Source organism: Anolis sagrei, chromosome 3 (assembly GCF_037176765.1).
Source record: "Anolis sagrei isolate rAnoSag1 chromosome 3, rAnoSag1.mat, whole genome shotgun sequence".
Taxonomy (NCBI): Eukaryota; Metazoa; Chordata; class Lepidosauria; order Squamata; family Dactyloidae; genus Anolis; species Anolis sagrei.
In genome coordinates this window covers 171,282,369-171,295,253 of record NC_090023.1, presented here as the reverse complement: position 1 = coordinate 171,295,253, position 12,885 = coordinate 171,282,369, and the positions used below count along the sequence as shown (strand labels likewise).

General features: G+C 42.2%; 1 protein-coding gene across 1 annotated transcript in view; it reads right to left on the bottom strand.

Annotated features, from left to right (window-relative positions):
* Positions 1-12,885, bottom strand: part of HK1 (hexokinase 1) — a 92,638-nt gene that overhangs the window by 4,033 nt on the left and 75,720 nt on the right. Inside the window, exons 14-17 of the mRNA XM_060768874.2 lie at positions 8,996-9,095; positions 6,093-6,276; positions 4,326-4,481; positions 1,742-1,975 (exon numbers count right to left, since the gene is read on the bottom strand). Coding sequence (XP_060624857.1) covers positions 1,742-1,975; positions 4,326-4,481; positions 6,093-6,276; positions 8,996-9,095 — 674 coding nt within the window. The remainder of the gene's footprint in view (positions 1-1,741; positions 1,976-4,325; positions 4,482-6,092; positions 6,277-8,995; positions 9,096-12,885) is intronic.

The following is a 12,885-nucleotide window of genomic DNA, read 5'->3' as shown; positions in this document are numbered from 1 at the left end:
TGATTTAGGGCTTTTATATCCCGTCCTTTCTCAACCGCCGCAGACGGCTAACAAAGTGGCACCCCACGGCGCCCACATCAAAACATAAATATACAATTAACAGCAATGTAATAATAACAATATAAAACAGTATAAACAGTATAAAACCATATAAACAATATAAAAACAGACATGTGTGGCATGTGTGGCCCTCTAAGCATTATTGGGTTGCAGTTTCTAGCCTCATCTCTCCAAAAAATTTCCCTCAGCTCATTTGTGGGTGCCAGGTTTTCAGTTATGGACTTATAACATGCAAAGAATGTGCTTTACCACTAAGCTATGGCCTTTCCCTTAATATGGTGATGTTCTTGACATTTTTATCAGTGGGAATGAGACTTCCTCATAATCTTGGGTACCTTCTTTAAAAATTGGATCAAAAACCAGAGCAGATCTACTGTACTCCCGAAATGGAAGGAATTGACCAAAAGCTACACAGCTCACACTGAAGCATAATGACACCGGGACTGTGGCGCAGCTCGCTGGGAGCCAGCTGCATTAAGGGCACTACTGAGTGAGCTTCCGACCAGTTTGTGTAGCTTGCTGTCGACCTTTGCAGCCCGAAAGACAGTTCGGAAACTTAGGTACCGCTTATGCGGGAAGGCTAATTTACGACGCCATAAAAATCTCCAGCAAGCATGCAAAGAATGAGGAAGTACTTCATCAGTGTCACAAATGGATGGTGAAGCGACAGCTCCCCTGGTGGCCAGAATACCCTCATGAAAAAGCTGGAATGTTAAATAGCCTCTGTGTGTCTGTCTATATATGTTGTGTGTCTATGGCATTGAACGTTTGCCATGTATATGTACATTGTAATCTGCCCTGAGTTCCCTGCGAGGTGAGAAGGGCGGAATACAAATACTGTAAATAAATAAATAAATATTCTAATAGTAAAGCTTTGGAAAATCACATACACTACCCTGAACTCCTTAGAAGATATGGGATAGAAGCCATAATAGTGAAATAATGAAATATATCCATATTGTGTCATTTTGGGTATATAACAATCACATAGCACTGGGACAGCGGCCAGCTGGCTGGGAGTCAGCTGCATTAAGATCACTACTGACCAAAAGGTCATGAGTTCGAAGCCAGCCCAAGTCGGAGTGAGCTTCTGACCAAGTTGTGTAGCTTGCTGTTGACCTTTTCAGCCCAAAAGACAGTTGCATCTGTCAAGTAGGAAACTTAGGTACCACCTACGCTAATTTCCGACGCCATAAAAATCTCCAGCAAGCATGCAAAGAATGAGGAAGTACTTCATCAGTGTCACAAATGGACGGTGAAGCGACAGCTCCCCTGGTGGCCAGAATACCCTCAAGAAAAGCTGGAATGTTAAATATCCTCTGTGTGTCTGTCTATATATGTTTCGTGTCTATGGCATTGAATGTTTGCCATGTATATGTACATTGTAATCTGCCCTGAGTCCCCTGCGGGGTGAGAAGGGCGGAATATAAATACTGTAAATAAATAATAAATATGGCAGCCACATATAAGGTAGGATTACAAGAGGTGGAGGGGCCTAAACACAATCCTCAAAAGTAATGAATAAAGTGTCAGGGGAGAGGGATGACTGAAGAGCTTTCCATAAAATGTCATGAAATGGGAGAAGCTGCAGTCCAAAAAATCTAGACAGTCAAACATTTCCCCTTCCTGGCTTTACAGAAAACAGAGACAAACCATTAACACAAACACATCCCAAACTTACTGGGGGTGAAGCTTATACAGAGTACCATCCACGCCTACAGTGACATCCAGATGGTCCAGTCCTCTGTTCTCCCTTATTTTGTCTACCACAGCAGCCATCCCAGCTCCACACAGCTGAGCTGCCCTTTTGGACACAGCTCCGCACACCGTCTTGACAATGATACTGTCATCGCAAGTGCTGTTCAGACCAAGCTGCTGGAGGATCGCACGGACCTGAAGCAATGCTAACCGATCACTGTTGAAAAAGAAGGGTGAGGGGTGAACAACAGATTTCAAGCGAGTTTTCAAAAGCATTTGCTTTCTGTAGCTGAAGCCACATTTCAGGACTGTTGTCGGATTCAACAAATGCAGTATAGCACGCAACATGCAGGCTGGCTGCAGACCCCAAGCAAAGCAAAACTTGTTGGAAACAAGTTTTGCCAGATTTTAGGAAAGTTACCTTGAAGTGACTGGACTGACCTTGAAGGAGCTGGGGGTGGTGACGGCTGACAGGGAGCTCTGGCATGGGCTGGTCCATGAGATCATGAAGAGTCGGAGATGACTGAACGAATGAACAACGAAACCTTTTGTAGGAAAGGTAATTTTAGGAAAGTTACCTTTTGTAGTACCTTCCCAAATCATCAGTCAACATGGCCAGTGCTGAATGAGAATTCTGGGGATTATAGTCCAACAACAACAACAAAAACAACTTTAGTTTTATACCCCGCCAACCATCTCCCCCAGGGGACCCGGGACAGCTTACACACAACTGTAAACAAAACAATATGGCTTTTTTTTTTTGGTCGTGTTAGGAGTTGCTCCTGTTGTGAGAGAACTGGCCGTCTGCAAGGACGTTGCCCAGGGGACGCCCGGATGATTTGATCCTTTTTATCATCCTTTGTGGGAGGCTTCTCTCATGTCCCCGCATGAGGAGCTGGAGCTGATAGAGTCATAGGTTCGAATCCGGGGAGAGGCGGATGAGCTCCCTCTATCAGCTCCAGCTCCTCATGCGGGGACATGAGAGAAGCCTCCCACAAAGGACGATAAAAACATCAAAATCATCCGGGCGTCCTCTGGGCAACGTCCTTGCAGACGGCCAATTCTCTCACACCAGAAGCGACTTGCAGTTTCTCAAGTCACTCCTGACACGACAAAAAAAACAAAAAACAAAAAAACATATGCGGCAACCACAGATTCTCAAGTCTGGCTTGTAAATTTCAGTACCCGCCCTATAAGACGATACCCGGCATATAAGATGATCCCCGACTTTTGAGAAGATTTTCCTGGATAAAAACGTAGTCTTATAAGTCAGAAAATACAGTACTTGGAGGAGAATATAAGATAATAAATGAAGATCAAAGTGTTCTAAAGGCCATTCCTTGTCCTGCAGCCCAAACACCTGTTTTCATTGCAAGACTGGGTAACCAAATGATTCCATGCAAGTTGAAGCAAAAGGACACCACATTGACATCTAGTGACAGGCTGCAATATTACAGTGCCATAAGGAATGTAAATTTCAAGGTGACCACAAAGCAGCTCCAAAAACAGGGACGATACCATGAAAGATCAACTGAAACACTCTGGAAACTCACAATGGAGCATTACTGGAAAAGCCATTACATAGCTGAAAGTAATCCCACTGAAGCATTGCAGCACACCCAAATACCTGGGAGTCACTCTGGACCGTGCTCTTACCTACAAGAAGCACTGCCTGAACATCAAGCAAAAAGTGGGTGCTAGAAACAATATCATACGAAAGCTGACTGGCACAACCTGGGGATCACAACCAGACACAGTGAAGACATCTGCCCTTGGGCTATGCTACTCTACTTCTGAGTACGCATGCCCAGTGTGGAATACATCTCACCACACTAAAACAGTGGATGTGGCTCTTAATGAGACATGCCGCATTATCACAGGGTGTCTGCGCCCTACACCACTGGAGAAATTACACTGCTTAGCCGGTATTGCACCACCTGACATCCACCAGGAAGTAGCAGCCAATAGTGAAAGGACCAAGGCAGAGACATCTCCAGCCCATCCCCTGTTTGGGTATCAGCCAGCACGTCAACGACTTAAATCTAGAAATAGTTTTCTAAGATCTACAGAGACACTCACTGGAACACTTCAGCAAGCGAGAGTCCAAAAGCGGCAGGCTCAAACCCAGAACCTCAACCAAGACTCCCCCTGGGCACACAGAAAACTGGGCAACTTGGAAGGCGCTGAACAGATTGCGCTCTGGCACCACAAGATGCAGAGCAAACCTCAAGAAATGGGGCTACATAGTGGAATCCACGACATACGAGTGCGGAGAAGAGCAAACTACAGACCACCTACTTCAATGCAACCTGAGCCCTGCCACATGCACAATGGAGGACCTTATGCAACAACACCAGAAGCACTCCAAGTGGCCAGATACTGGTCAAAAGACATTTAATCAACTACCAAACTCACAAATTTTGTATTTTACCTGTTTGTTTGCTTTGTTCTGTTAGAAATGTAATATAATTGACTGGTTGCCCCGACACGACAAATAAGCTGAAAGTAAGTGCGATTAGCAGGATGTTGATACTCATTTCTTTTGTAGTCTTATTTAGCTCACTTACCTCTCAATCTGTGAAAGAAATTTTGTTTCGAAAATACTCCTCGTTTTCAGTGCTTCTGAAATTTGTCCTCTGAAGAGAAATCCCTTTTTTGTGAAGTCGATCAAAATGTTCCGGACAATTTCTCCCAAGTACATTCCACTGATCATCTTCTCATACCTATAATCATACACAGGAGCAGCTGTTTAGCAAAAAAATCATGGCCTTGAGACCAACTGAGAGTGGGCTGTTTTCCAACCCTTGAAAAGTTAGTTTTCTGAATTATTACCCGAAAAATTCCAGCAAGTACAGTCAACTGAAACCAAAGAAGATGAAACCAAAGAAGAACTGTTTGGCAGAAACACAACTCGTCATGTTTGGAGGAGAGAGAATGCTGAGTTGCATCCAAACAACACCATACTATGAAACATGGGGGTGGCAACATCATGCTTCGAGGCTGTTTCTCTGCAAAGGGACCAGGGCGACTGATCCACATACATGAAATAATGAATAAGGCCATGTATTGTGAGATTTTGAGTGCAAACCTTCCATCAGCAAGGACATTGAAGCTGAAATATGGCTGGGTCTTATAGCGTGACAATGATCCTAAGCACACCGCAGGACAATGAAGAAGTAGCTCCGTAAGAAGCATTACAAGGTCCTGGAGTGGCCTAGCCAGTCTCCAGATCTCAACCCTATAGAAAGCCTTTGGAGGAAGTTGAAAGTCCATGTTGTCCAGTGACAGCCCCAAAACACCACTGCTCTTGAGGAGATCTGCATGGAGGAATGGACCAACATACCAGCAACAGTGTGTGCCAATCTTGTGAGGACTTACAGAAAACATTTGACCTCTGTCATTGCCAATAAAGGATATATAACAAAGTCTTGAGATGAACTTTTGTTATGGACTAGATACTTATTTTCCACCATAATTTGCAAATAAATTCATTAAAAATCAGACAATGTGATTTTTCTGGATATGTTTTCTCACGTTGTCTCTCAAAGTTGAGGTCTACCTATGATGTCAATTACAGGCCTCTCACATCTTTTTGTGGGAGAACTTGTACAATTGGTGTCTGACTAAACACTTTCCCCCCCACTGTAACAAGAATCTCATATTGACAAAAATCTCATAATGACAGCAGAAGCACTCTCCTGCCAGCTGACACCTATCAGCGGATCTTCTCTGATTCCTAAGATTTGCCAGAGAAGAGTAAATAAAGCCGTGGGAAAAGTGAAAGAGAAGACATTCCAGAACAAAGACACAGCCCAGATGCTGGCAAAACATTCAATGAGGGTTGTATTAACTCATTTCTTGCATTCCTAGGGAGGGAAGGATTTCAATTCAGTATAGCTTCAGTTGTCCTAGCATCACTCTGCTGGAACAGCCCCTGATTTAGACAAGCTTTCTCAGCTGCTCTGTCTCACCTTTCCAGGTGAAAGTTTGGGAAATCGTAAGAAGAAAGATGGAAAGAAGGCACAAGAACAGTGATGGGAAAACCTTCCATATTCTGGTTCTGAGTCTTCACCTCAAATCCACAAAATCCCAAGTGTTTCATAGAATCATAGAGTTGGAAGAGACCTCATGGACCATCCAGTCCAACCCCCTCCAAGAAGCAGGAAAATCACATTCAAAGCACCTCCGACAGATGGCCATCCAGACTTTGTTTAAAAGTCTCCAAAGAAGGAGCCTCCACCACACTTCAGGGTAGAGAGTTCCACTGCTGAACAGCTCTCACAATTAGGAAGTTCTTTCCATCACATTTCTCACCACACTGCAGCAGTAAATACCTTTGCTTGCCACTGTTTAAAGAGTATTCGTCGACAGCTTTGTCATAGATCGTCCTGATGTCGTCAAGGCATCCATTGTCCCCAAAGGCACCCCATTCCATGTTCACGCACATTCTCCCTTGCTCTCCTTCTACCATCTCTATGTTTCGCATTTCCTCCATATAGCATGCATTACTACCCGTTCCTGTAAAAGGAAATTGTTCGAGTCAATACCAAGACAACAATTTGTGGTTATATTTCAAGATGTGCCATGACACAATACAGCTTGGTAGAGCGCCCCTGCCTTAGTTTTCAATCTCCTGCCCAACATTACTACCTGCAGATATAGAGATCCATCTCTCCAATTGTGGTCACTACTGACCACATTATGGACTCCGACAAGTGAAGAGCAAAACTTTCTGGTGTTCTTTCACTTTGTATTGAAACAGCACCAAAATCCAGGGTTCTGAAATACAGACAGAGGAATGCTGCAGTTTCTTTTTGTCTACTACATGAGTCAGTAACTCAGGCCCCTTCCACTTTGCCATATATTGTATATACTTGAGTATAAGCCTAGTTTTTCAGCCCTTTTTTTAGGCTGAAAAAGTTCCCTGCGGCTTATACTCAAGTCAATGTTATTTATTATTTTACTCTGTTATTATTGTTATTTTATTACATTTATTATTTTACTCTACTAGAATCATAGAATCATAGAATCATAGAATCAAAGAGTTGGAAGAGACCTCATGGGCCATCCAGTCCAACCTCATGGGCCATCCAGTCCAACCCCCTGCCAAGAAGTATTATGTACTAGTATTATGACATTTATTATTTTACTCTATTACTTATTATTAGAAGGATACCTTATCACATTGACATTGAAGAAGGTTAGAATAATGGTTTAATCAGAATTGGACTGTCTTATCTTAAATTACAGTTTTATGTAAACACCAGCCGTCCCCTGTCACTTGTTGCTGTGGCCCAGTCTGTGTATATGTATTTTGTGTGTGTATATTTTTGTGTATATGTGTGTTTACGTATATATGTGGTTTTGCGCATGTGTTGTAATTTATTTTTTGTTTTTTTGGCTTTTAAAGTCTCTTTTGCTGTTTTTCCCAGTGATTTTATGAGTGATGGTCACTCATTGGCCTGATATTTCTGTTGTGTCCAAATTTGGTTGTCAATTCATCCAGTGGTTTTTGAGTTACGTTAATCCTGCAAATAAACATTACATTTTTATTTATATAGATTCAAAAACATCGAACCTACTGATGCCTCAGTTAATGTAATTTTATTGGTATCTATTTTTATTTTGAAATTGACCCATAGCTACTGCATTTTCCACCCTCGGCTTATACTCGAGTCGATACCTTTTCCCAGTTTTTTATGGTAAAATTAGGTGCTTCGGCTTATATTCGGGTCGGCTTATACTCAAGTATATACAGTAATCCACATTATCTGCTTGGAATTGTATTATATGAGTCTACACTGCTTTATAATTCAGTTCAAAGCAGATAATCTGGATTTTATATGGAATGGATCTCAGACCCACAAGGCTTTAGAAAAATTTCAGCAGTGCTCTGTAAGGTCTGGTCCCTTCCAAGGCCCCTTCTACACAGCCATATAATCCAAATTATCAAAGCAGACAATCCACATTATCTGATTGGAACTGGATTATATAAGTCTACATTGCAATATAATCTTGCCATATAATCAAAGAAGATAATCCACATTATCTGTTTGGTACTGCATTATATAAATCTAGACTGCTTGGTACTGGATTATATGAGTCTAAACTTGTAAGATGTGTTTTGAAATGTATAATGTAGATTTCAAAGTGTGTACGTATGTTTAAAAATGCTATGCTATGTGCCGAGTGTAATTCCTGTGTGGATAGGGTTGACTGAACCATGAAGGGAATTGGCATTCCTAGAGACGTCATAAATCTTAGTGCAGAGAGCAGTGGATGCAGGGTAGTGCGTCTACGTCACACGTCACTCTGGAATGTAGGAGGTGTGGCCTATTACTGATAACAGCGTGTTCTGTGTTCATCTACGTCATATGTCACTCTGGAATGCAGGAGGTGTGGACTATTACTGATAACAGCATGTTCTGTGTTCGTCTATGTCATACGTCACTCTGGAATGCAGGAGGTGTGGACTATTACCGATAACAGCATGTTTTGTGTTCGTCTACGTCATACGTCACTCTGAAATGCAGGAGGTGTGGTCTATTACTGATAACAGCATGTTCTGTGTTCGTCTACGTCATACATCACTCTGAAATGCAGGAGGTTTGGACTATTACTGATAACAGCGTGTTCTGTATTCGTCTATGTCATATGTCACTCTGGAATGCAGGAGGTGTGGACTATTACTGATAACAGCATGTTCTGTGTTCGTCTACATCATATGTCACTCTGGAATGCAGGAGGTGTGGACTATTACTGATAACAGCGTGTTCTGTGTTCGTCTACATTATATGTCACTCTGGAATGCAGGAGGTGTGGACTATTACTGATAACAGCGTGTTCTGTGTCCGTCTACGTCATATGTCACTCTGGAATGCAGGAGGTGTGGACTATTACTGATAACAGCGTGTTCTGTGTTCGCGATGTAATTGCCGGATGGAGAGGAAGCAGTTTTACAATGTGCTTAGCTTCTAATGTAAATAGATGTACAATAAATTAGTTTATAGCTTAAAGGAGACGGTGATAGATGTGTTTCCTTGCCTTGCTGTGCGGAGATAACACTGACAAAACTGCCATATAATCCGGTTCAAAGCAGATAATCTGTATTTTATATGGCAGTGTAGAAGGGGTCTGACTGAATTAGGTCATTCTGAAACAGTATCAATGAGTATTTGAATTTTTAAATGATACCACACTCTCCCCCCAACCAAATTGAAGCAGGCCTCACACTCACCCACAATGAGTCCAATTTCACAATTCGGATCTTCATAGGCACACGTCATCATTGTCCCAACTGTATCATTTACCACGGCCACAACATCCAGATCAAATTCCTTCAAATAAACAATATGACAAGATGATTAGCTTTAATAAAACATTCCCAAAACAGTATTAACTACCATTCTAGTTCACTGAATAAATCTGTATGTACCACTTAGGATTACCTTGAAATCAAGACAGCAATTTTTGTTTCATATAACAGTAAACTAAACTCCTGACTGCCTAGAAAGCCTCCTTGACTATATAAATCAGGGGTCCTCAAACTAAGGCCTGGGGGTCAGATACGGCCCTCCAAGGTCATTTACCCGGCCCTCACTCAGGGTCAACTTAAGTCTGAAACGACTTGAAAGCACACAACAACAACAACAATCCTACCTCATCAGAAGGCCCACACTTCCCATTGAAATACTAATAAGTTTATATTTGTTAAAATTGTTCTTCATTTTAATTATTTTATTGTTTTTCAGTGTTTTTTGCACTACAAATAAGATATGTGCAGTGTGCATAGGAATTCATTCATTTTTAAAAAAATTATAATCCGGCCCTCCAACAATTTGAGGGACTGTGACCTGGCCCTCTGTTTAAAAAGTTTGAGGACCCCTGATATAAATCAAAGAAACTGAAATATCCTTATTACCACCTAAAACTGTAATAGTCAGAATGCAAAACCTTTCTCAATTCAAGTCCCCATAAAAGTCAATGGGTGATTTGGAGCCAGTTACTCACCTCTTAGGCACCTTCTACGCTGCCATATAAAATCCAGATTCTCTGCTCTGAACTAGATTATATGACAGTTGTAGACTCATATAATCCAGTTCAAAGCAGATAACGTGGATTACCTGCTTTGATAATATGGATTATATGGCAGTGTAGAAGAAGGGACTTTTAGCTCCTTTAAATGTGATAGACAGGGAAAAAAATTCTTTCCAAATTCAGATGGTTCCAAAGACTTTCATTTAACTTGTACAATCAAGATACTACCAAAAAGTACACCAAATAAAAATAGTAGAAGAGGACTAATAATGTATCATATTGTAGTCTCCAACTGAATAATGTGACTCTTAATGAGACATGCTGCATTATCACAGGGTGTCTGTGCCCTACACCACTGCAGGTTTGCTCCTGACACGAAAAATAAATATTGGCAGGGTCCTTGTACATGTTCATGGTGCTCACTATAACCTGCTATGTCGTTGGAGGGAGGGCCATTGGTATTTCCTGAGTAGTGGGAGCTATAGCTGTTTGTGGAGGCAGGAGCTTGTCTGTGTAAGTGGACACCCCCCCCCCCCCCGCCACACACACACACACACAAATATACATATATATTTTAACTCTTATGTGTATAGAAGATATGATGGATTTAAGAGCAAATTAAGCCTGAATTCTTGCAAGAAGCCAAAATGACAAAACTGTGGCTACTGGATTTTTGGACATATCATGATTTGGCATGACTGGTTTGAAAAGAGGTAAATGGAAAAGCTGCAGGGAAAGAAGAAGGCTGCATTATAGATAATGCTACTAAGGAGGCTGTTCAGATCCTGAACCGATGTTTGGCCGCTGTGACGACCTGGATGAGGGCAAACAAATTGAAACTGATTCCAGACAAGACAGAGGCACTCCTGGTCAGTCACAAGGCCGAACAGGGCATAGGGTTACAGCCTGTGTTGGATGAGGTTACACTCTCCCTGAAGACGCAGGTTTGCAGCTTGGGTGTGATCGCTGAGCCTGGCGGCGGTGACCAGGGGAGCATTTGCACAGTTAAAACTTGTGCACCAGCTACACTCGTGCTTGGGAAGTCTGACTTGGCCAAGGTAGTCCACACTCTTGTTACATCCTGTATAGACTACTGAAGTGCACTCTGCGTGGGGTTGCCTTTGAAGACTGTCCGGAAGCTTCAAATGGTCCAACGGACAGCAGCCAGATCGCTAACAGAAGCGGTGCTCAGGGAGTGTACAACTCCTCTGTTGCGCCAGCTCCACTGGCTGCCAGTTTGCTACCGGGTACAATTCAAAGTGCTGGCTTTGGCCTATAAAGCCCTGAACAGTTCTGGCCCAACTTACATGTCTGAACGCATCTCCCCTTATGAACCATCTAGGACTTTAAAATCATCTGGGGAGGCCCTGCTCTCGTTACCGCCTTTGTCGCAAGTGCGTTTGGCGTAGACTAGAGACAGAGCCTCCTCGGCGGTGGCCCCTCGGCTGTGGAACGCCCTACCTATAGATATTAGATCAGCCACCTCCCTTTTAACATTCTAGAAAAAAGTCAGGAAGTGGCTTTTTGAACAAGCGTTTCCAAATGCAGAGTAACAGCTGAGATTTCTGGGAGTTGTGGGCCAGAGCACCTGGGGACGCACAGTTTGAGAACCACTGCTGTAGTGAGTCTCCCGCCCTGGAACACCCTCCCAAAAGAAATTAGGTAGCCCCTACCCTTGACTCCTTCCGATCCAGCCTGGACCAGAGACAGGGCCTTCTCAGTGGTGGCCCCTTGGCTATGGAACACCCTCCCTAAGGAGATTAACGCTTAACGTTTCAAAGACAACTTAAGACATGGTTGTTTGAGAAAGTGTTTACAAATGCAGAGTAACTGACATAGGAATTGGAATCATTTGACAATGGAATTGGACAATGTTTTTAACTAGGAGACACTAATGATGTTGGTTTTATTGTTTCTGTGGTGGTTTTTATATTGTTTTTAACATTTAATTTGTATTTTGATATTATGTGTACTGACTTGTTGTAAACCGCCTTGAGTCGCTGATAGGCTGAGAAAGGCGGTATACAAGTATAGTAAATAAAAAAATACAAAGACAGCAAATAAATAAATAAATAGACTAAAAGAAGCAAAGGTTCTAGGTTTGTAAGGTTTGTAAGAAACTGTTGAGATGGACAGTGTTCATGGGAGAGCTCTCGTTTATAGCGTTGTCATAAGTCGAGACTGACTTATCAGGATATAATAACATCAGAAAAAATAGGAACACAAAGTAGAATTTATAAGGTCAGTCTTGAGTGCTGGTGAGACAGAAATGTTATTTCTAGATCTTATGCCTTGGGGGGTCGGTCTCATAAAACCAGACCAGTGTGGCTCAGCATAGGACAAGTGATACAAGGAATGCCAAGATATAATCCACTGCAAAACCTTAGGCTTATCTTAGAGATTTGCTTCTTTAAAAAAAAAACCCCTAAACCTCAAGGCCCACCGAGAGCTTGGTACAAATGCCATAAACATGGGATTAAAGAATTCTCCACCCAGGAATGTGTTTTGAGAACACAAAATGAACAGAGATCCTAGTCTTTCCACATAGAAATCCCTCTTGGTTGCTCCAAGGTTTCTTCATTTCAGCAATACGTTTATGAGACGTGAATTCTTTTGAACAGGCAAATAATTCTCAGGAACTATTCTATAATTAATTCATAGTTTTATTTATTATTTGGATATTTATTTATCATGTCAGGGCCAAACCAAACAGTTGTATTGCATTTTTTAACAAACAAACAAACAAAACACAAAGTTTGCAAGCTTGGTAGTTGATTAAATGTCCTTTGACCAGTATCTGGCCACTTGGAGTGCCTCTGGTGTTACTATAAGAAGGTCCTCCATTGTGCATGTAGGGCTCAGGTTGCATTGCAGCAGGTGGTCTGTAGTTTGCTCTTCTCCACAATCGCATGTCATGGATTCCACTTTGATGCCCCATTTCTGAAGGTTGGCTCTGCATTTTGTGGTGCCAGAGCGCAGTCTGTTCCAAGTCGCCCAGTTTTCTGTGTTCCCAGAGGGGAGTCTCTCATTTGGTATCAGTCACTGATTGAGGTTCTGGGTTTGAACCTGCCACTTTTGGACTCTCACTTG